The 23,618-nt window shown below is 39.9% G+C and overlaps 2 protein-coding genes across 9 annotated transcripts in view; one reads left to right on the top strand and one right to left on the bottom strand.

Moving 5' to 3' along the window:
- Positions 1-1,987: 1,987 nt before the first annotated feature.
- Positions 1,988-6,580, bottom strand: pym1 (PYM homolog 1, exon junction complex associated factor). Of its 3 annotated transcripts, XM_034086441.1 has the most exons (4): positions 6,497-6,543; positions 5,438-5,506; positions 4,170-4,263; positions 1,988-2,836 (listed from the first exon to the last, which is right to left on the bottom strand). In XM_034086441.1, the coding sequence occupies exons 1-4, from the start codon at positions 6,525-6,527 to the stop codon at positions 2,365-2,367; spliced, it is 666 nt and encodes a 221-aa protein (XP_033942332.1). In that variant the 5' UTR covers positions 6,528-6,543; the 3' UTR covers positions 1,988-2,364. The 3 variants fall into 3 exon arrangements, with proteins under 3 accessions (XP_033942332.1, XP_033942334.1, XP_033942333.1); XM_034086443.2 differs by lacking the exon at positions 5,438-5,506 and having other exon boundaries at positions 6,497-6,580; XM_034086442.1 differs by lacking the exon at positions 5,438-5,506 and having other exon boundaries at positions 6,485-6,560.
- A 3,873-nt stretch (positions 6,581-10,453) lies between these two features.
- Positions 10,454-23,618, top strand: part of spats2 (spermatogenesis associated serine rich 2) — a 33,176-nt gene continuing 20,011 nt past the window's right edge. For 2 of the 6 annotated variants that reach the window (XM_034086434.1, XM_034086428.2), the window contains exons 1-4: positions 10,454-10,545; positions 20,618-20,805; positions 21,343-21,422; positions 22,627-22,735. In XM_034086434.1, coding sequence (XP_033942325.1) covers positions 20,781-20,805; positions 21,343-21,422; positions 22,627-22,735 — 214 coding nt within the window. In that variant the 5' untranslated portion in view covers positions 10,454-10,545; positions 20,618-20,780. The other 4 variants (XM_034086429.2, XM_034086431.2, XM_034086430.2 and 1 more) reach the window with 4 other exon arrangements.

Raw genomic sequence — 23,618 nt, 5'->3', positions numbered from 1 at the left:
ATATCAGTGTGTAGTGTTTCTACTTTAAAGAGTTCTCTCCTGCTGATGTTCAGGTGGATATCAGTATGTAGCGTCTCTACTTTAAAGAGTCCTCTCCTGCTGATGCTCAGGTGTATATCAGTATGTAGTGTCTCTACTTTAAAGAGTCCTCTCCTGCTGATGTTCAGGTGTATATCAGTGTGTAGTGTCTCTACTTTAAAGAGTCCTCTCCTGCTTAGTTAATTACTGTGAATGTACAGGATCAATGATTACCAGGATTTCACAACATGTTACTGTATTATTTCACAGTAAAATACTGTATTCAGACCATCCTCTGTGATAACACAACACATTAAGTGATGTTCTTGCTTTTATCGCTCTTGCTTTAAATACTAATTTCTTTCTTTGGTGCAGGTTTCATTTAAATTGAAAGGGTTCACCGCTGAATGTGCCTTAAAATAAAAGATGCAACATATAAAATAAAACATATAAATCTATGTGAAATTGTTGTCTTGGCTTATTGTTTTCAGGTGCTTCCTGGGCATTTCTTTGTTGATTGAGCTGATTCATGGTAAAATCCCAGTTAACTACTCCAATTTACAATATATTATCGTATTTTTACATTTTTATATTTACAGTAAATTACTGGCTACTGTGTTGCATTACTTCTACAGTAAGAGTGTGAAAACACAGGTAATTACTGTAATTTATGTACAGCAAGGTACCATAATACCACAGCTCTGTACTGCTATATCACAGTAATTCCATGGGCATGGCACCTGTAAAGTCACAGTATTTAATTGTACTTTTATTCTAATTTGCTGTAAAATATCTACAGTAAATTACTGTGAAATATTTACAGTAAATTACTGTGAAATCCATGCAACTAGTAGCAGGTAATGTACTGTAATTTTACAGTCAAACATTTTACAGTGTGTATATCAGTATGTAGTGACTCTACTTTAAAGAGTCCTCTCCTGCTGATGTCCAGGTGTATATCAGTATGTTGTGTCTCTACTTTAAAGAGTCCTCTCCTGCTGATGTTCAGGTGTATATCAGTATGTTGTGTCTCTACTTTAAAGAGTCCTCTCCTGCTGATGTTCAAGTGTATATCAGTATGTTGTGTCTCTACTTTAAAGAGTCCTCTCCTGCTGATGTTCAGGTGTATATCAGTATGTAGTGTCTCTACTTTAAAGAGTCCTCTCCTGCTGATGTTCAGGTGTATATCAGTATGTAGTGTCTCTACTTTAAAGAGTCCTCTCCTGCTGATGTTCAGGTGTATATCAGTATGTAGTGTCTCTACTTTAAAGAGTCCTCTCCTGCTGATGTTCAGGTGTATATCAGTATGTAGTGTCTCTACTTTAAAGAGTCCTCTCCTGCTGATGTTCAGGTGTATATCAGTACGTAGTGTCTCTACTTTAAAGAGTCCTCTCCTGCTGATGTTCAGGTGTATATCAGTACGTAGTGTCTCTACTTTAAAGAGTCCTCTCCTGCTGATGTTCAGGTGTATATCAGTATGCAGTGTCTCTACTTTAAAGAGTCCTCTCCTGCTGATGTTCAGGTGTATATCAGTATGTAGTGTCTCTACTTTAAAGAGTCCTCTCCTGCTGATGTTCAGGTGTATATCAGTATGCAGTGTCTCTACTTTAAAGAGTCCTCTCCTGCTGATGTTCAGGTGTATATCAGTATGTAGTGTCTCTACTTTAAAGAGTCCTCTCCTGCTGATGTTCAGGTGTATATCAGTATGTAGTGTCTCTACTTTAAAGAGTCCTCTCCTGCTGATGTTCAGGTGTATATCAGTACGTAGTGTCTCTACTTTAAAGAGTCCTCTCCTGCTGATGTTCAGGTGTATATCAGTATGCAGTGTCTCTACTTTAAAGAGTCCTCTCCTGCTGATGTTCAGGTGTATATCAGTATGCAGTGTCTCTACTTTAAAGAGTCCTCTCCTGCTGATGTTCAGGTGTATATCAGTATATATCTTTTATGGAAACGGCTTTAAAAAAACAAAACACATCAAATGTATTTATTGATTACAGAAACACTGATGAACTCGGAGCTAGCCAGTGGGATTTATTAATAATGGTTTCGGTATTTATATGACGTTTGTTGAAAATAGAAAAATATGCAAAAAATCCCCAAATATCCAACCATCTGGTCCAGCCTTCCAAAATAATTCTCCAGCTCTGAAAACTCAGAATGAGATCAACACTGACGCAGTAATACCGGCAGTGACTGTATGGAGTGAGACGGACACGGAGGGTTCCCCGCGAAGCTTTTAAAAACAGATTTACAAACGAGCGAGCGGACGTCACTCCCAGTTCATGATCAGACAGAATAATGTTTCCCAGTCTCTCAGTTTATGTTCAGTCTGTGTGTGTTTTTGTTTCAGGATTCCCGCTCCAGCTGCAGGACCTCGTCTCGTAGGGTTTCCACTCGGGACAGCTTCTCCATCTGGTCCTTGGTCACCTCGTCTATTTCTCCCGAGTCCACTTTCTGCTGCAGATCCTCCGCCTGACGCAGTTTCTTCTTCAGGTTTTTCAGCTTCTTCGCCCTCTCTGCCGCTGAGGCGCTGCTGTCGTCGGGCGGATTAGGAGGATTGGATTTAGACGTCGGCGTCTTCTCGTCGGCGTCCTCTGAGATGGAGACGTTTTCCACGGCGTCGCTCACAGAATCCACGTCTCCGTCTTCCTGCTGTTGCTTTCGTTTTTCTTTGCGCTTCATGTTGCGTTTCGCCGCCTTGGAGAGACCCGCGGTGTCGCTGTCGCCCGGGGGTTTCTGCTGCTGAGACTCAGGCGCACTCATCCCCGGAGGAAGGTCGGATTTAACCTTGAAGAACTTCACAAACTTGTTTTCATAGCTGCAGGAAACAGAAACGCAGGGTCAAACACTGAGGAGGACTGTCTCGAAGCACGATAGTCCTTTCTAATGAACATCAACAACCTTTTGTTGACCCGAGCATCTTCTCTGCTGCAAATGTCTTACATTAGTATGGTATATAACTGTTGGGAAGACACTGAAGGTCCTCTTCCAACATGCTAACAAAGGTATCCCAACTGTAGCTGAGTACCTGACAGGATGTCTGATTACCTGGAAGAGCATCAGGACTGTTTGAGGCAGATGATAGCTATGTGATGAACATGATGATTCAGCCTCTATGGAGAGAGACATCAAGCATGCTCATTTCTGACGTGGAGCTAATCTGAAGTAAACATTGAATACTGCTTTCTGTTCCTCCATCTTGTGACTGTGTGACTCCCTCTCTTGGATATCAGCATGTGAAGGACTCTGCTCAGGAACTAGCTGATGCTCTGTATGTGATGACTGCTTCCATTCTGGAGAGGATCAGATACATGGATCCTGAGGCTGAAGCTCAAGCCGGAGACCAGGGAGAGTTTAACATTTTTAAGTATTCGTAAAAGTAAGAATTTTGAGAAAAAGTAAGAATTTTGAGAAAAAGTAAGAATTTTGAGAAAAAGTAAGAATTTTAGAGAAACTATGAATTTTGAGAACATTTTTGAGAAAAGGTCAGAATTTTGTGGAAAATTCAGAATTTTTAGGAAAAATCTTTTTTTTTGTAAAAATCAGATTTTTTTTTGAAAATCTGAATTTTTTTTGGAAAATCTGAATTTTGGGGGAAAAGCCAACACATGCTCTGTATGTGATTCTACTTCCATTATTGAGAGGATCAGAAATACATGCATCCATACACATTTGAAAAGAAGTGATTGTGGGCGCTGATAGCAGCAAATGCATCGATGTGTTTGTGCATATATATCGATGTATTCAGACTTAATGTGTGCATGTTCGTATTGTACCGTGTATAACAACAACTGAATGATTCCCTAATGGGTAAATAAAGAGTCTTCTGATCGAGCTTTGCAGAGGGAGAGCAAAATAATAATTTGTTTTCATGTTTATATAATTAATAACTGATTTCTTAGTGATAAGTACTGGAGCTTTATTTTATGGTAAAGACTCTCATTGCATCCCAGAAAGAAAAGTGCTCCAGTCCAAACCAACTCTTTGGTATCAAGGGGAGAATTTAGAGCCAGTCGTCTGCATATACACTTATTTGAACGCCTGTTTTTGCAGCACAGTTTTAGGGGAATTTCACCCTTTGCCGACGTTTTCATTTCTTTCTATTTGTGCAGGTTCTGTAGCAGCTGAAGAAGAAGAAGTATTGTACTCACACTGGAACCTCCTCCTGGGGGGTGTACCCGTCCCTCACCTTGCGAGGTTTCCTCCACGTCCCGTCGGGTCGCTGCGTGGAGGCGATGAACTTCCCTGCAGAGAAACAGGTGACGCATGTTAGAGCATTTAAATATATAGATGTATTCGCATGAATAAAAGAGCACACGTGAAGCCAGCAGAACTTTAATTCCCTCTCAGCTGTTGACTTATCTCAGGGTTGTAAAAAACTGCAAACTCCTTTTCTTTCTGCTCTGCTTCTTGTACACTATTTTCATAACATTTCACTTAATTTATTTTATGAAGGCAACAATGGGCACTTTCTTTATTCATGTTTACTTTGCAAGTCAAATGCATGAAACAACAGGACGAGGTGGAAGCTGGATTTATCTTTGCATATTTCCATGTAAATATAAAATATGAAACACAGTTGAAACTCCACATAACTGTGTTCATAAAAAAGAATCATGCTAGCTTAAAGTGCACTAAATAGCTGACCTGTTATTGAAGGGGGGTTATTTAATGCAGGGTTCTAACACCTTTTCCAAAGTCGAAAACAATATATTTTAAAGCTACAGATATATTAAAACTACAATAAACCTACACAGAAAACCACATGTGTATCTACAGTTCAAGCGGTTTCTTCCTGTAGTTTCAGTCTCTGTCCGGCAGGGGGCGGAAGAGCCTCACTTTAGAAACACATATGTCTAACTCTCCATTTCCAACTACAGCAACCTTTTAGAAATATGAATACATGTTATTTTCTAATGACTTTGACGAACCACAACATCTGTGAACTCTTTAAATTATCATTAGAAATGTATTTATCCAGCGTTGCCTGTAACTGTCACTGTTTCTAACTTTTAAAAATATGATATTATCCTTATACATCCTGCCAAATGATGTAGTTTAAATACTTTTGTATTGAAAACAACAGATATATTTCTTTATCGGGTAGGCAACAGATTTTCTCCACATCTGGATGTTACTTTTTTAAACAACCTATTTCCGTCTACTTTTTTAACCTGAGATGCTGTATTGATCACCCAGATTATCGGGCTATTAAATGTCAAATCATTTTAATTTTGATATTCAAAATGTGGTCTCAAACATAAATGTCAAGACCAGTTTATTAGGAATAAAAAGTATTTTGTTTGTGTTTATTCCACTGCCTCTCCGTGGACATATAGTGGTCATGTTCTAATGTGTAATTGTTGTGTTTGTCTTGTTTGTGACTTCATTTGTTTATGTCATTTTGTTTGTTGTTTACCTGTCTTGCTGTTTGTCTGTATGTTAGGACCCCCCTGAAAACAAGGTGGTGCACACAAGGGGGTTTCTCCTAATAAATACACACAATACGGAACTATAAATATGTTTGTTCATGTGTATATATGTAATACTTATTGTAAAAATAATACATGTACAGCTAATTACTTGTATATTGTCATTTGTCAATAAAAACAAATAAGTAGTAACAGCTCAGTAGCTACATTTAGCTCGTTATACAGAAGAGTTTTAAGGCAAATTAAAATACTTATAACCCTAATTTAATAACATACATATTAATAAAGTAACTTCTGACAGCAGCATGTATCACATTAGTTTAATATCTCAGTACATTAGAACATAAAGGAGAGGGTTTAGCTACAAGCTAACTAGCAATGATTATTAGCTGCAAACAAAACATCTGAAAGCTATTCTTGGCAATCAATGTCTGCAGATGAGAAAATAAAGACTATTCATACCATATATAACATTCATTTAGTTTAATATCAAAGTGTTTAACAGTAATGAGTGATTGAGGTTTAGCTATGATAGCTACAAGCTAACTAGCATCGAGCATTAGCTACAAAACCAAAACGTCTAAAAGCTATTCAATCTATTGAAGCTATTAAATCAGTGGCTGCAGATGAGAAGGTAAATACGATATACAGAATAAACACCATTCATAACATTACTTTTACATCGCGTTGTTTCGTTATAACCAAGGGAGTGGCTACATAGCATTAGCTGCAAACCAGAAACATGAGAAGTTAAAAATCAGTGGCTGCGGATGAGGGAATAAAGACTGATTATATTATGTATAACGTTAATTTATTTTGTATTAAATAATGTTACTTAATAATGAGTCAATGAAGTGCAAGGATGTATAAATGGGGTGTAGATGTGTTAGCTTTAATCTACCTAGCAACAAGCATCAGCTGCCAAACAGAACATCTGTTGGCAACCAATGGCTGCAGAGGAGAAAATACAGGCTGGAACCATTGAATTCTTTATGTGTATTAATACATAGGGTTTGTTTCGGTTAGACACAGACCATCTTTCTTACCGTTGTCATCCTCGAGATACGGAGTTGCCATTTTGGTGAACCGTGTAGCCCCGCTCATCTTGGAGACGTAACAGAACAAATCAAACGCACCTCTTTTCACTGGGAGGTTTTTTTCGTTCAACTTTATTTAACAATTATTGCAAAACATGAGGAAAACGCACATAAACATCAGTGTTCATTACAAGCAGAGGGGTAAAGTAACTAAGTAGATGTACTCTAGTACTGAGTACACTTTATAGGTACTTGTACTTAACTTGAGTATTTCCATCTTATGCTACTTTGTACTTTTACTCCACTACAGTTCAGAGGTACATGGTGTACTTTTCCTCCACTACATGTATTAATACCTTTAGTTACTTCACAGATGTGGATGAATGATGTGAAATATAATCAAGTGTTAAATCAGACTTTAGTTCCACCTGGAGTAAATCCACAAGCTACCCTGCAGTCTACAAAGTCATTCAGACTAGCTGCACCTTCACCAGCTTTGAGAACACTTTCATGATCAATCATTATAAAACATATCATATATATTATTCTGGAATGGACCAATCTGCACAACGACTACTTTTACTGTCTTTCACTATATTTTGATGAGAATACTTTTCTACTTTCACTTGAGGAACATTTTGAATGCAGGACTTTTACTGTAACAGAGTATTCCTACACTCTGGTACTTCTACTTTTACTCAAGTACCAATATCTGAGTACTTCTACTTTACTCAAGTACAAGATCTGAGTACTTCTACTTTTACTCAAGAACAAGATCTGAGTACTTCTCTACTTTTACTCAAGTACAAGATCTGAGTAACTTCTACTTTTACTCAAGTAAAGGATCTGAGTACTTCTCCTGTCACTCAAGTACAAGATCTGAGTACTTCTACTTTTACCCAAGTACAAGATCTGAGTACTTCTACTTTACTCAAGTACAAGATCTGAGTACTTTCTACTTTACTCAAGTACCAGATCTGAGTACTTCTACTTTTACTCAAGTACAAGATCTGAGTACTTCTTCTGTCACTCAAGTACAAGATCTGACACTTCTACTTTCACTCAAGTACAAGATCTGAGTACTTCTACTTTCACTCAAGTACAAGATCTGAGTACTTCTACTTTTACTCAAGTAAAGGATCTGAGTACTTCTACTTTACTCAAGTAAAGGATCTGAGTACTTCTCCTGTCACTCAAGTACAAGATCTGAGTACTTCTACTTTTACCCAAGTACAAGATCTGAGTACTTTCTACTTTTACTCAAGTACAAGATCTGAGTACTTCTACTTTTACTCAAGTACCAGATCTGAGTACTTCTACTTTTACTCAAGTACAAGATCTGAGTACTTCTTCTGTCACTCAAGTACAAGATCTGAGTACTTCTACTTTCACTCAAGTACAAGATCTGAGTACTTCTACTTTCACTCAAGTACAAGATCTGAGTACTTCTACTTTTACTCAAGTAAAGGATCTGAGTACTCTCTACTGTCACTCAAGTACAAGCTCTGAGTACCTCTACTTTTACTCAAGTACAAGATCTGAGTACTTCTACTTGTACTCAAGTACAAGATCTGAGACTTCTACTTTTACTCAAGTACAATCTGAGTAGTGCCTACTTCTACTTTTACTCAAGTACAAGACCTAAGTACTTCTACTTAACTTACCACAGAACCTCACATTCAGGGACATTGCACTCATTTAAAATGTCTGTATTTGCTATTTATTACATCTGTATTATCTATAATAATAACAATAATAATAATAATAATAATAAATACATAGGTTTATTTATTATAGCACCTTTGACAGAAATACAATTCACAAAGTGCTTCACAAGAAAGAACACACGTTCAAATGAAGACCACAGAAACATGAATACAATAACAACATGAGGCAGAAATTGAAGATTAACATAGAAACGAAAGGAACAAACATAAGAACATAACACATCATCATCATCATCATCATCATCATCATCATCATCATCATCATCATTATCATCATCATCATCATCATGTGTCTAAACCCTTTATATATACAGTCTATGGTCTAAACCCCTGCGCCTTATATTCGTTCTGTGAATGAACGCTCTTTCTTAGTATGACTCTGTAATTCTCCTTGTTCTGTGCAGTGACTATTTGCATCTGTTCTAATGTTATGATTCCAATGAGGACGAAGCGCCGGGCGGCTCGTGTTGAAACACCTTTCTGGGATGTGGAGTTCCGGGCGGTGCGAGGAAGCAAATCGAGCGAACACTATTTTTTCTTCGGAATTGACGAGGTGGGATCGCGGGTTGCCAGGTTTGATCCGCTGCCTCCTTTAAGGTCAATATATAAGTTCATTAAATAAAAACGTATTTATTTATATAGTTAATTTAAAGCTAAATTACTTTCACCCCGAGTTTCAGAGGATGTTTAATGCAAATATAAAACATATGTTAAGACTCCCACAATTATAAACACAACCAAAAACAACAATAACAATTAATTGTAATATTATTATTATTATTCATAATATTAATATATTGTATTATCATTATTATTCACATACAAAAAGACATTGTAACCTTTTTTGTATTTTTGCTGTGTTTCATTTGACTTCAGTATTTGATCTAAACAATTCCTCCAAACCTTTTGACATATTCAAACATGTATACTTGTTTGTTATGTAATGCATTGCAGTAACTCAGACAGCATCGTTGCAAACACAGGTCAACGGTTTGAGTAGTTCAGTCTCTGCGTCACTAAACGAATCTAATGTACTGTAAAGATGAGATGTCCCACCTGTCACTTTTCTCCTCCCGTGATCCTGATGAGAGTCCCGGGGACACAGAGGCAGAGAGGTGTTGGTCTGTCCCAGATCTCAGAGACATCCGGGACGCGATTTACTTTATTTTTGGAGCTCACATCACCTCTGACATGTTTATCAGATACACTCTCAGGAATCCTCCCTGCTGTAAAGATAGTGGCTCGGGAATTTAAAAGATTGTTTCTGCTCTAATCTTTCCCCCTAAACAAAGCACGAGGCAGTCAGAGGCGACAGAAGATCCTGTGAAGAAGTAGAAATAATATGAACTTTAAGTAGCCTACTACATGACAAGTTGCTGATGTTCAGGTGTATATCAGTATGTAGTGTCTCTACTTTAAAGAGTCCTCTCCTGCTGATGTTCAGGTGTATATCAGTATGTAGTGTCTCTACTTTAAAGAGTCCTCTCCTGCTGATGTTCAGTTTGTATATCAGTATGTAGTGTCTCTACTTTAAAGAGTCCTCTCCTGCTGATGTTCAGGTGTATATCAGTATGTAGTGTCTCTACTTTAAAGAGTTCTCTCCTGCTGATGTTCAGGTGTATATCAGTATGTAGTGTCTCTACTTTAAAGAGTCCTCTCCTGCTGATGTTCAGGTGTATATCAGTATGTAGAGTCTCTACTTTAAAGAGTCCTCTCATGCTGATGTTCAGGTGTATATCAGTATGTAGTGTCTCTACTTTAAAGAGTGCTCAGCAGATCATGTACATGCACAAAACCTATAGAACACACTACAGGAAAAGGGAAGCTCGCGCAAACATGTATTTTTTTAATTTTAAAAACACCCGTGCCCAAGTCATTTTTTACACATGACCCACCCACATGTTCTAACTTCATGGCACCATAGTATTTGTGTTCAGATACCACACACATACTTGTAAAAGCTGTGAATGCAGAAGTGGTTTTTCAAAAAGAAGAACACTTGGTTAATTGCAAAGTGAACAACTCATGTGAGAAGAAGACATGGTGGCTTTTAAAAGTAACGGAACTAACGTCCTGATCCTTATCATACTGAATTTTTTAATCACACATTGGTTAAACTGAACAAAGATGCATCACATTATAAATGACACACTTTGGCATGAAGCCTTTTTAGAAGCGACTAGAAACTGCCTGTTTTAAATAAAGGGAGGATCTTTTGAATTCTACCTGGCAACCCGGAGGAGGAAATATTTCCCCGAGAAGCAGAGCCGCGGATCGGCTTCAGACCCGGAGGAAACTGGTCCTACTGCTCCGTTCACCTCTCAACAACACGTAGGTACATATAATAATCTATATATACTAACACACCATCGTATACCTTGCCAATCTAATGCTTTAATGGTGCGTTATTTAGCCTAACGGTAGCTAGCTTCACAGCAGTTGATAATGAGAGCTAGCTGAATGCTAACCAGAGATGCTAACTGAGGATGCGTTAAAAGGTGCCTCCGAGAAAAAGGCGTTTTTACTTCATGATGCATTTAGTCATTTGTGTTTCTGAGGATTTAATAGTTAATAAATGCGCTGTTTCGCGTAGGGGACAAGCAGAACAAAGCTAATCATTTAGTGTTAGGTAATGCTAGCAAGCTAACGGTAACCTGCGGACTCCTGCAGACAAATCAGAACCAGAATTAGACGAAAACAGAGATTTACGTCATGTCAGTGAAGAGACGTTATTGATAGATTCACAACAAAACAGGATATTAGACTTTGCACAAAACCTGTACAAAATACTGAATACAAATAATATAAAGGAAGTATAACAGACAGTATAAACACACAACAACACAGTAGGAAAGAGAGTAAAAAACACTATGAAAACAGTATGAACACAGTATAAAGACAGTGAAAAACATTGTATAAAACAGTAAAAATAGTTCAAAAAAAGAGAGTATAAACAGTATTAAAGACGGTATGAAAATAGCATGAAAACAGTACAAATACAAATAAAAGACAGTATACAAACAGTGTACAAAAGCAGTTTAAAGACACAACATAACAGTAGAAAAGACAGTCAGTAGGGGCTTGGACTCAGTGCCGTAGGGTCGCCGGTTCAAGTCCCCCGAACAGACCTACAAATGGAGCGTGGACTGCTACTTGGAGAGGTCCCAGTTCGCCTCCTGTCGTGGTGCCCTTGAGCAAGGCACCGGTCAACCCCCAACCCCCTCCCCCCACTGCCTAGACTCTAAACCAGGGGTGGGGAACCTTTTTTCTCTCAAGGGCCATTTCAATGTTTTCAACATCTCCGAGGGCCGTACAAATTATTGACCTCTGCTTAAAAATACTAAAATCACAGCCCACTCATTTCACCTTTCTTTCATGCTTTGCAAGGAAAAAGCAACCTCTGAATCCAGATATCTTGCCATGACTCACGCATGCATGCACGTGCACGGTTGTGGCATGACCACCCAAACAGAAAGATATGGACACAAGATGTGTGCAAATGTAAATGTTAGACTCCTATCCATGTGAACATGATTTAAGTGGGGGGGGGGGGACCTAACCTCCTCTGGGGGTTCCGGGGGGGCATGCTCCCCGGGAAGATTTTTTTTAAAATGTTGAAGTTAAAAGCATAAATCTGGTGCACTTTGAGAGCAACATTAGTAGATCTATGGATACATCTCTCAACACATATGAAACACAACTGTAAACAGATTTTCTTTTTCTTTATGGATATTTTACAAATCACTCCTTTCAAACTGTATTCTTGTTTATTAATAACAACTTTTTTTTACTGTCATATAGTATTTTATACCCGTTTACTTTATTCTCTTATTTTTTTATAACTATAATGATCATATAAAGATGTGCCTTCACCTCACTGGTTGGAGAAAAAGCTTCTTATACTCGTTAGCATAGCTAGCTAACCAGATGCTAATAACAACAAAGTTATTGACTGTATGCTCAGTATGACAGATGAACAGATCGCCACTGGGCTTTCAACTAAAGACACAGCCACGCAGAAACTGCAGCATGTGTACTCCTTATGGGTACTGCAAGTTTTGGGTACTGCAAAGTGCCGGAGCGGAGCTGCGTTCTGGTGCTCCCCGTCAGAACTGCACCCCTGCTGTCAGACGAGACATACAGTATACCACGTGATGACACGTTAGGCTTGTGTTGTGTTCAAGGACCCTGACCGTGGCCAGGAAAAACAGGCACTCACTTGTTAAATTATTTTGCGGTCTAGATTTCTTTAATTTTTTTCTTTTTTGCGTGTGTTTATAAATTACCTCGAGGGCCACACCAAATGGTCTCGCGGGCCGTATACGGCCCTGCGGCCGGAGGTTCCCACCCCTGCTCTAGTCTAGACACTAGACTCCTAGTGCTAGACTCCTGGTGCTAGACTCCTGGTGCTAGACTCCTGGTGCTAGACTCCCGGTGCTAGACTCCCGGTGCTAGACTCCCTATATACATTGTCCAAAGAGGTTGTATTCTACAGTCTGCCTGAATGTAATCATGGCGTAGGTGTGTAGTGTGATTCTGTGTAGTTTATTTATGGCATCCCGTTGGGTTTGACGTCATCTGAACAGGATATCGCGCGCTCACTGCTTGATAGCGCGCGAAGGTCCGTTTACGCCGGTTGTTAAACAACATCGTTATGGGGAAATGCAAGTCTGCGCCCAAATGGTTGGAAGATAAGGAGGAAGGACAATCAATACTGTATATAGTCAATGTGAGGTAAAGTGTGTCGCCAAGGTAACCGGTTAAAACTCAAAGTGGAGATGAGGTCTTAAAATGTATGGAAAGGTCTTAAATGTGACTTCAGGATTCCTGCATAGACCCTGATATGGATGCACGTTTTATTTAAACTCTACAATCTGTCAGTAAATATATATTTAAACTCTGCTCGGTGTGGACCCCTGATCTCAAGAAGGCATAGAATGGAAACAGCATAAAAGACAGTAGTACTGACAGTAAAAAAGCAGTATACAAATTGTATGAAAGACAGTATAAAATAGTTAAATTAACTTGTGCACAACACCTGCTATAATCCCTATTTATTGACTCTAACCCGTGGAATGAAGTCATGTTTTAGTTGTGCAGGTAATAGACGATTCTGTATCATGGATGCACGTTTTAAACCCTCTGCAATCAGTCAGTAAATATATATTTAAACTCTGCTCGTGTTGACCCCTGATCTCCAGCTGCAGATATCTTATCAGGCACACGCCGGACTTCATTTGAGAGTTTCTGAATAAACTGAAACTGAACACACGAGAGAAGAAGCTGTGAAATCTATTTCTGATCAGACTCAAAGTAAACTTCCACGTTTCATATCGTCCGTGTGAAGCTGTGGCAGAACATAGATATCTACCTTTATTTACTTCTCGAGTGCAAACAGACCTTTCTGTCTCAGGTTTTTGAGTTCTGCTCATTTTAAGACATTTAATTAACAACAACGTGAGGGTTTTTCCTAATTCAAAAAGGCAGTTTAAGACATTACATTACTGTCACTTGTTAGATGCTTTTACACAGAGACTGCAGTTGGGATTGAACCAGTGCTCCCCTGACCCAAAGATCAACACACTATCCCACTGATCCACAGTCTCTAATTGCCACTAAGGTTGTTATCTTATTGTTTAGAGAACATCTAGACCTTGACGATGGATATAAACTTGATTTTTCATGTGATCTAAAAACCGTTGTACCGATGGAAACATATTTCTTCATTGCAAAACAGATTTAAAGTCAATCCACACACTCTTCCTATTTTTTTAAATCCTGACTTTAAGCAGACTTTAAGGAAAATATTACCGACACCAAATTCCTGTCATCTAATCTCCAGCTTCTGATATCTTATCGGGGAGTTCCAGACCTGCGTTTTGTGTTGAGTCTATTATGATGTTGCGTGTTTAAATAAACCTTAATTAAAGGCTTTTATATACAGCTTTATTTGAAATGTCTCTACTTTAAAGAGTCCTCTCCTGCTGATGTTCAGGTGTATATCAGTATGTAGTGTCTCTACTTTAAAGAGTCCTCTCCTGCTGATGTTCAGGTGTATATCAGTATGTAGTGTCTCTACTTTAAAGAGTCCTCTCCTGCTGATGTTCAGGTGTATATCAGTATGTAGTGTCTCTACTTTAAAGAGTCCTCTCCTGCTGATGTTCAGGTGTATATCAGTATGTAGTGTCTCTACTTTAAAGAGTCCTCTCCTGCTGATGTTCAGGTGTATATCAGTATGTAGTGTCTCTACTTTAAAGAGTCCTCTCCTGCTGATGTTCAGGTGTATATCAGTATGTAGTGTCTCTACTTTAAAGAGTCCTCTCCTGCTGATGTTCAGGTGTATATCAGTATGTAGTGTCTCTACTTTAAAGAGTCCTCTCCTGCTGATGTTCAGGTGTATATCAGTATGTAGTGTCTCTACTTTAAAGAGTCCTCTCCTGCTGATGTTCAGGTGTATATCAGTATGTAGTGTCTCTACTTTAAAGAGTCCTCTCCTGCTGATGTTCAGGTGTATATCAGTATGTAGTGTCTCTACTTTAAAGAGTCCTCTCCTGCTGATGTTCAGGTGTATATCAGTATGTAGTGTCTCTACTTTAAAGAGTCCTCTCCTGCTGATGTTCAGGTGTATATCAGTATGTAGTGTCTCTACTTTAAAGAGTCCTCTCCTGCTGATGTTCAGGTGTATATCAGTATGTAGTGTCTCTACTTTAAAGAGTCCTCTCCTGCTGATGTTCAGGTGCTCAATTAAAAGCAGCGGCAAATAGGTGCGTTTTTAGTCTGGATTTTAAAAAAGGAAGTGTTTCAGCGGACGTGCACGATTTAGGCAGTGTGTTCCAAATTGTTGGGGAATAATGACTAAAAGCTGCTTTTCCATGTTTTGTGGTTATTCTCGGAACAGACCCGACCCAGAAGACCTGAGACTCCTGGATGCTTCATAGTGATGGAGTAGGTCGTCTGTATACCTCGGTCCTAAGCCATTTAGTGATTTTTAAAAACTAGCAGTAGTATTTTAAAATCAATTCTTTGGCAGACTGGAAGCCAGTGTAATGATCTCAGAACCGGAGTGATGTGATCCACTTTTCTAGTGTCAGTGAGGACTCGAGCAGCAGCGTTCTGAATCAGCTGCAGCTTTCTGATAGATTTTTTAGTGAGGCCTGTGAAGACACCATTGCAGTAGTCGAGTCTACTGAAGATAAAAGCATGGACATGTTTTTCTAGATTCTGTTGCAACATTAGTTTTTTAATCCTTGATATATTCTGCAGGTGGTAATATGAGTCCATCACTACACCCAGATTTCTTGCTTTGTGAGTTACTTTGTAGTCTGCCGACTGAAGCTCTGTGGTTACTTTTAATCGGTCCTTCTTTGCTCCAAAAACAATGATCTCAGTTTTTTGTTTGTTCAGTTGGAGAAAGTTCTGAGTCATCCAGTCAGTGATGTGCTCAATGCACTTGCTCAGTGTTCTAATCGGAGAACAGTCTCCTGGTGTGATTTTAAAGTAAAGCTGGGTGTCGTCTGCATAGATGTGATATCCTAGATTGCTCTTTTTAATAATTTCAGCCAGAGGTAGCATATAAATATTAAAAAGCAAAGGTCCTAAGATGGAGCCTTGAGGAACCCCGCATGACATATTTATCAGGGTGGATTTGCCTATTGAGACAACGTTTGTTTTGTCCTTCAAGTAGGAGCTAAACCAGTTTAGAGCTGTTGCTGAAACTCCCACCCAGTTTTCAAGACGGTCTAACAATATGTTGTGGTCAACAGTATCAAAGGCAGCGCTGAGATATAATAATACTAACACTGATATTCTGCCAGTGTATATCAGTATGTAGTGTCTCTACTTTAAAGAGTCCTCTCCTGCTGATGTTCAGGTGTATATCAGTATGTAGTGTCTCTACTTTAAAGAGTCCTCTCCTGCTGATGTTCAGGTGTATATCAGTATGTAGTGTCTCTACTTTAAAGAGTCCTCTCCTGATGATGTTCAGGTGTATATCAGTATGTAGTGTCTCTACTTTAAAGAGTGCTCTCCTGCTGATGTTCAGGTGTATATCAGTATGTAGTGTCTCTACTTTAAAGAGTGCTCTCCTGCTGATGTTCAGGTGTATATCAGTATGTAGTGTCTCTACTTTAAAGAGTCCTCTCCTGCTGATGTTCAGGTGTATATCAGTATGTAGTGTCTCTACTTTAAAGAGTCCTCTCCTGCTGATGTTCAGGTGTATATCAGTATGTAGTGTCTCTACTTTAAAGAGTCCTCTCCTGCTGATGTTCAAGTGTATATCAGTATGTAGTGTCTCTACTTTAAAGAGTCCTCTCCTGCTGATAGTCAGGTGTATATCAGTATGTAGTGTCTCTACTTTAAAGAGTCCTTACTTCTTGAATGCCAACCAGCCTTTCAGTCAAAAGTTGTTATGAGAATATGTTTTTTAAATCTTGACTCTAATGGCCCGTCCACACAGCGGCGTGCGTTGAAGCTTCCAACGCTTCTGCCCATTCACTTTGAATGGGGTGACGTCACTTTTAGCCGAACTGCATCGTGGGAAGCGACGCGGAGCGTTGCTGGCGTGGCTCGCTGCAAAAGTTGAGCAATGTTCAACTTTTGACGCCTCGGTAGAAGCGTCAGCCAATCGAATCATAATGCAGTACAAGCTCTAGCCAATCAAACCGCTGCTTGTGTGTCAGGGGCGGGAGATTCATGTGATTGGTTGTTGGTCGAGTTTCAGACACGCCCGCCGGCAAGCGTCAACGCACGCCGCTGTGTGGGCGGGCCGTAAGTGTGATTTTTCATGTGATCTAAACACGTTGTACCGATACTGAAACCATTTGTGCAGCAGTGTTGAAACAAATATCACATGTGAGCTATTATAAACATCTTAATTTGATATTGTGTGTGTGAGGCAGTGACAGAAGCCCCCTCTCAAAGACATTTAGTTCTCATTTACTGATTTAATTCTCCAGTTTGTCTCTTAGTTGCTGACTGAGCACTTTGTCATCGCCTGTGCAGCTGCTCTCTTGAGCTCTGGAGCACCTTCCCTCTTGATAAACACAATGCATCCTAGTTGTGTGTGAGTGCGTGCAGTCTGACGTCTGCAGAGGTGTGGTGTGTGTGTGAGGCACGTCCTAATCTGCAGGGTGTGGGTTTGAACAGCCTCTCTAAGTTTCCCTTTCTGCCGAATTCGGGACAGAAAAGGAAACTTAGACTCTGGAAACAGCTGGCTCATACATCCAGAGCGCTGCTGGGAGGTTTAAATACCGTGGGACGTTCCTAAACTCTCACACTGACACACACACTCCGACGGGGTAGGTCTACTCTCTTAGCTGCAGAACTGGTAAAATGTTATTGTGTGTAGTTTAACATGAATTTAATGGACTATTTCCATTTCACGCTGCTGTAAATTTGATTAAATGTACTTTATTGATGCTGGATTTTTCTGTCACAGCAGCGTCAAGGTTCAAGGTTCTTTATTTAGTCATACGAACATAGAGTGTAGTTATGCCGAAGAACATCTTGTGTCACAGGCTTATTGTGTCACAGCATATTAACAAGGCATTGCGAGTTTAAAATACATATAAATGATAAAAATATTAAGATAAAATGCATAGAAAAACTTTTTAAATTTAACTCATTTGATAAGAATCGAAAGAATGAAATGACAATAAAAAAAAGCTAAAATAGAAAAAGGCAGTTGTGACGGTGAAGTTTAAGATATGAATAGTTATTATATTATTAATTATAAATCTATTCCACTACATTTTAGATGAAAATAATGTACTTTTATTTTATTGTTTATTCCACTATATTTATGTAATGATCAGTTACTAGCTGCTTTTACATTTTTTTATTTAAGAGAACAGTCTGAGGTGAAACATACGTTTTAAAAATCGTATTTATCTTATTAATGTAACGCCCCGTTTCTCTGTTTCATATCTGCAGTTTCAGTTACAGAAATACAAGATGTGAAAAATTCAAAACGGACAAGAAACAAAATCCAACATATTTGAGGTAATTGTTGATCGGTCTTTTTAAAGAGTCCTCTCCTGCTGATGTTCAGGTGTATATCAGTATGTAGTGTCTCTACTTTAAAGAGTCCTCTCCTGCTGATGTTCAGGTGTATATCAGTATGTAGTGTCTCTACTTTAAAGAGTCCTCTCCTGCTGATGTTCAGGTGTATATCAGTATGTAGTGTCTCTACTTTAAAGAGTCCTCTCCTGCTGATGTTCAGGTGTATATCAGTATGTAGTGTCTCTACTTTAAAGAGTCCTCTCCTGCTGATGTTCAGGTGTATATCAGTATGTAGTGTCTCTACTTTAAAGAGTCCTCTCCTGCTGATGTTCAGGTGTATATCAGTATGTAGTGTCTCTACTTTAAAGAGTCCTCTCCTGCTGATGTTCAGGTGTATATCAGTATGTAGTGTCTCTACTTTAAAGAGTCCTCTCCTGCTGATGTTCAGGTGTATATCAGTATGTAGTGTCTCTACTTTAAAGAGTCCTCTCCTGGTGATGTTCAGGTGTATATCAGTATGTAGTGTCTCTACTTTAAAGAGTCCTCTCCTGCTGATGTTCAGGTGTATATCAGTATGTAGTGACTCTACTTTAAAGAGTCCTCTCCTGCTGATGTTCAGGTGTATATCAGTATGTAGTGTCTCTGCTTTAAAGAGTCCTCTCCTGCTGATGTTCAGGTGTATATCAGTGTGTAGTGTCTCTACTTTAAAGAGTCCTCTCCTGCTGATGTTCAGGTGTATATCAGTGTGTAGTATCTCTACTTTAAAGAGTCCTCTTGAATAGTCGCTGAAACAAATACCATGAATTCATATTATTATTATTGGTCAACCAGCTTAGAGATGTCCCACCCCTTAGCCTATCACGTACAATGTGTTGGAGCGCTATCCAATAGGAGCGTGAGTGTTACATAGTGATGTCACCATGTTCCAGAACGTTTGGATTTTACCCCTTGCAGACCATTTACATGCACCTATAAAAGAGACACAAAAAAGCAGAATAAGGCCTAAATCATGTGTCTCAGAGCGCTCGGACTGTGCTGCATGTTGAGAATAATTTGCAGAGAGAAGAGGAACTCTTTAAAGACGTGTCTCTCTGCTGCACTGCTAACTCTCCCCTCCACAGTAATGCAGTGTTTGTGCCAGGCAACATTATTAACTGCAGGTTTTTCTAGAGAATGCTCTGCGACAAAAACAAGAAGCTGCTTGTCATTCAACACATATATTTTCTACTTTTTAATGCTATTTTATTTCCATTGAGAAGTTGAAATGTTTATTTCTAGTCTTTTAAGTTGTATCGTACAATGCCTTGTCTTTCTATGCTGCTGCAACATTTCCCAAATTGGGATCAATAAAGTACTTTTAGAGTGGTGCAGGATCCTAAAACCAGGAAGTGAGTCAGCATTTCTCCACTTCCTGTTCCCTCGTCTCAGAGTCAATGGGATCTCTCCGTAGGGTTTAGAAAGTATCTGAACTAAGGTCTGTGGTTGAGACGCGTTGAAGAGATGGATCACGTTTTGTTCTACGACATTAAAACGATGGTTGTTACCAAGTGGCTGAATAGGACTACGTAAGTCGTGGAGCTCGTTGTACGTCATTACGCCGAACACGTGAACACTCCTCTGAGTTAGTTTCTGTTCTGCTTGAAAGCAAGTCCCTGCCTCCTGCAGAGTGCTCAAACTAACGCTTCAACTCGTTCCATCCAGAATCTGTGTGTTTGAAAGAACGAGATCGCGGATAGAAGCGGCCGAGATGGGTTCTCTCCCTAGGGAGGTGTTCCAGGCACGTCCAGCTGGGAGGAGACCAAGGGGTAGACCTAGGACCAGGCGGAGGGACTATATCTCGTCTCTGGCCTGGGAGCGCCTTGGGACCCCCCAGTCAGAGCTGGTTGATGAGGGGAAAGGAAAGTTTGGGGCTCTCTGCTGGAACTGCTACCTCCGAGACCCGACCACGGAGAAGCGGGAGAAGATGGATCTAAAGTTGGCGTGACGTTGAAGTCGTGCTGCTGGACTCGGCTGTAGTTCCTTCATAGCATAACGTTAGCATGTTGCTTCTGGCCATTAGATTTATGATTCGAACATTATGAAAGTAGACGTGTGGAGATTATCCGGCTGAACAAAACGTGCATTTATCAAACGGGGTCGTTTTCCACAGACCTTGTTTTTTTACAATATTACAAAATCCTCTGGAGAGATCCCGTTGCTTTCTGTCGAGGGAACCAGCAGCTTCCTTCAGGGTCGAACTACAAACATACTGCACCACTTATTATCTTATCTCATATTCCACTTCCTACATTTCAAATGCCTTCATATGTCCCGACGTGGAGGTCTGTGTGTGTCTGCGGCGTGGCGACGGCTCCTCTCATTAGTTTCTTTCTGACGTTCATATTAAATGTATTTTCTCCCACAGATTTGGATCAGGAGAGGAGACTGAGGTGATCTGAAGTCTGAGGCTCGTTGGCATCGTCTCTCGACAGAACGACTGACTGCTGGAGAGCTCATTTAGACATCAAGGTGTTATTAAAGTCAGAGAGGAGGTACACAAAGCCTTTCCTGGAGACGACTGTGACAACATGGCCAAGAAGAACAGCCAGAAGGGTATGTGTTCACTTTACTCACTGCTATGACAGGAATGCAAATACAGTATTTACACACACACTGGCTTCATTCAGAATATTTTAGCTTTTGGTTTCTGCCGTAGGATATTCGTGATTTAAATCAGATGAGTTCATTTTCCTTTGACATCTTGCTGCTTTCTGGAGTGTGTACTTGAGTTGTTAAGCCGTGCGTCCTTCCACTTTCTGTGCACAGAAGCAGACGTCAGTGTTTCCTGTTTGAGTTTTAAATACAAGTGAAGCGTGACGGTGAGGCAAAGCACGTTGACTTAAGCAACAGGGACATTCAAAGTGCTCTGCGTCAGAAAGTGAAGACGAAGGAAGCACGATCAAATATCATTTATATATAAAGCTAAAATACAAGAAGGGTATAAAACAAATTGAGAAGTCTTTGAGAAAGTGTCGGCTCTGTACTTCCCGTGCTCATGTCTGCCACCTTATCGTGAAAGAGTCGCTTTGGTTTGCAAATTATTCTCCACAGAGGTTTGCAAATATGATTCGTGATTGTTTGTTTTGTTAGATACGTCGGGGGTGGTGTTCGACACTCACTCCAAAATGGCCATGTCCCAGGGAGGAACAACTGAGAGGATGAAGGAGAAGGTGAGACGCCGGGAGAGGACTCTTTAAAGTAGAGACACACTGATATACACCTGAACCTCAGCAGGAGAGGACTCTTTAAAGTAGAGACACTACATACTGATATACACCTGAACATCAGCAGGAGAGGACTCTTTAAAGTAGAGACACTACATACTAATATACACCTGAACATCAGCAGGAGAGGACTCTTTAAAGTGGAGACACTACATACTGATATACACCTGAACATCAGCAGGAGAGGACTCTTTAAAGTAGAGACACTGCATACTGATATACACCTGAACATCAGCAGGAGAGGACTCTTTAAAGTAGAGACACTGCATACTGATATACACCTGAACATCAGCAGGAGAGGACTCTTTAAAGTAGAGACACTGCATACTGATATACACCAGAACATCAGCAGGAGAGAACTCTTTAAAGTAGAGACACTACGTACTGATATACACCTGAACATCAGCAGGAGAGAACTCTTTAAAGTAGAGACACTACATACTGATATACACCTGAACATCAGCAGGAGAGGACTCTTTAAAGTAGAGACACTACACACTGATATACACCTGAACATCATCAGGAGAGGACTCTTTAAAGTAGAGACACTACATACTGATATACACCTGAACATCAGCAGGAGAGGACTCTTTAAAGTAGAGACACTACATACTGATATACACCTGAACATCAGCAGGAGAGGACTCTTTAAAGTAGAGACACTACAAACTGATATACACCTGAACATCAGCAGGAGAGGACTCTTTAAAGTAGAGACACTACATACTAATATACACCTGAACATCAGCAGGAGAGGACTCTTTAAAGTAGAGACACTACATACTGATATACACCTGAACATCAGCAGGAGAGGACTCTTTAAAGTAGAGACACTACACACTGATATACACCTGAACATCATCAGGAGAGGACTCTTTAAAGTAGAGACACTACATACTGATATACACCTGAACATCATCAGGAGAGGACTCTTTAAAGTAGAGACACTACACACTGATATACACCTGAACATCAGCAGGAGAGGACTCTTTAAAGTAGAGACACTACATACTGATATACACCTGAACATCAGCAGGAGAGGACTCTTTAAAGTAGAGACACTACATACTGATATACATATTGTGTATGTCTAATTGTGTTTAATTCCTCTCATATTTCTTCCTCTTCTTCATCTTCCTCTTCTTCACAGATCAGCGCAGTCCGTGCAGTCGTTCCTAACAAAAGTAACAATGAGATCGTTCTGGTGCTGCAGCATTTTGAGAACTGCGTCGACAGAGCCGTCCAAGCTTTCATCGAAGGTATGCAGACGTCACTGTTCCATCGACATCGTGTCCTTCATGGCCTTATTAATAATGACTGGTTGGTTGGATAACGGCTCTGAGGACACTAACCCCAGCCCTCCACAACATGAGCCCGTATTAGAGGATCTAAATGTGTGCGTTCTTCTGGCTCTGGGCGTCTATCCTGCACTTTATTATAAACGTGTTATTGGAGCGGAGGTTCAACAAAACAAATATAAACGGGAAGTACAATTATAATATGAGAAATGAATATTAAAAGATTTGGGCAGAAATGATAACAAAAGGTTAAAGGTCATCTATTATGAAAAATCCACTTCCCCATGTCTCTTCCACATCAACATGTGTCCCCTCTTCTTCATGTCTCTTCTACATCAACATGTGTCCCCTCTTCTTCATGTCTCTTCTACATCAACATGTGTCCCCTCTTCTTCATGTCTCTTCCACATCAACATGTGTCCCCTCTTCCCCATGTCTCTTCCACATCAACATGTGTCCCCTCTTCCCATGTCTCTTCTACATCAACATGTGTCCCCTCTTCCCCATGTCTCTTCTACATCAACATGTGTCCCCTCTTCTTCATGTCTCTTCTACATCAACATGTGTCCCCTCTTCCCCATGTCTCTTCCACATCAACATGTGTCCCCTCTTCTTCATGTCTCTTCTACATCAACATGTGTCCCCTCTTCCCCATGTCTCTTCCACATCAACATGTGTCCCCTCTTCCCCATGTCTCTTCCACATCAACATGTGTCCCCTCTTCCCCATGTCTCTTCCACATCAACATGTGTCCCCTCTTCTTCATGTCTCTTCTACATCAACATGTGTCCCCTCTTCCCCATGTCTCTTCCACATCAACATGTGTCCCCTCTTCTTCATGTCT

Source organism: Pseudochaenichthys georgianus, chromosome 7, assembly GCF_902827115.2.
Source record: "Pseudochaenichthys georgianus chromosome 7, fPseGeo1.2, whole genome shotgun sequence".
NCBI lineage: Eukaryota > Metazoa > Chordata > Actinopteri > Perciformes > Channichthyidae > Pseudochaenichthys > Pseudochaenichthys georgianus.
This window is presented reverse-complemented; position numbering and strand designations above follow the sequence as displayed.

Bases quoted from the DNA above. Each gene is read 5' to 3' on its own strand.
- pym1 (XM_034086441.1), bottom strand. From the start codon at position 6,527: ATGGCAACTCCGTATCTCGAGGATGACAACG. The intron at 5,507-6,496 runs GTAAGAAAGATG...TGTATTTATTAG, and splicing joins GTATCTCGAGGATGACAACG to GAGAAACCCCCTTGTGTGCA. The intron at 4,264-5,437 runs GTAAACAACAAA...GTTTCTCTGCAG, and splicing joins ACAGACAAACAGCAAGACAG to GGAAGTTCATCGCCTCCACG.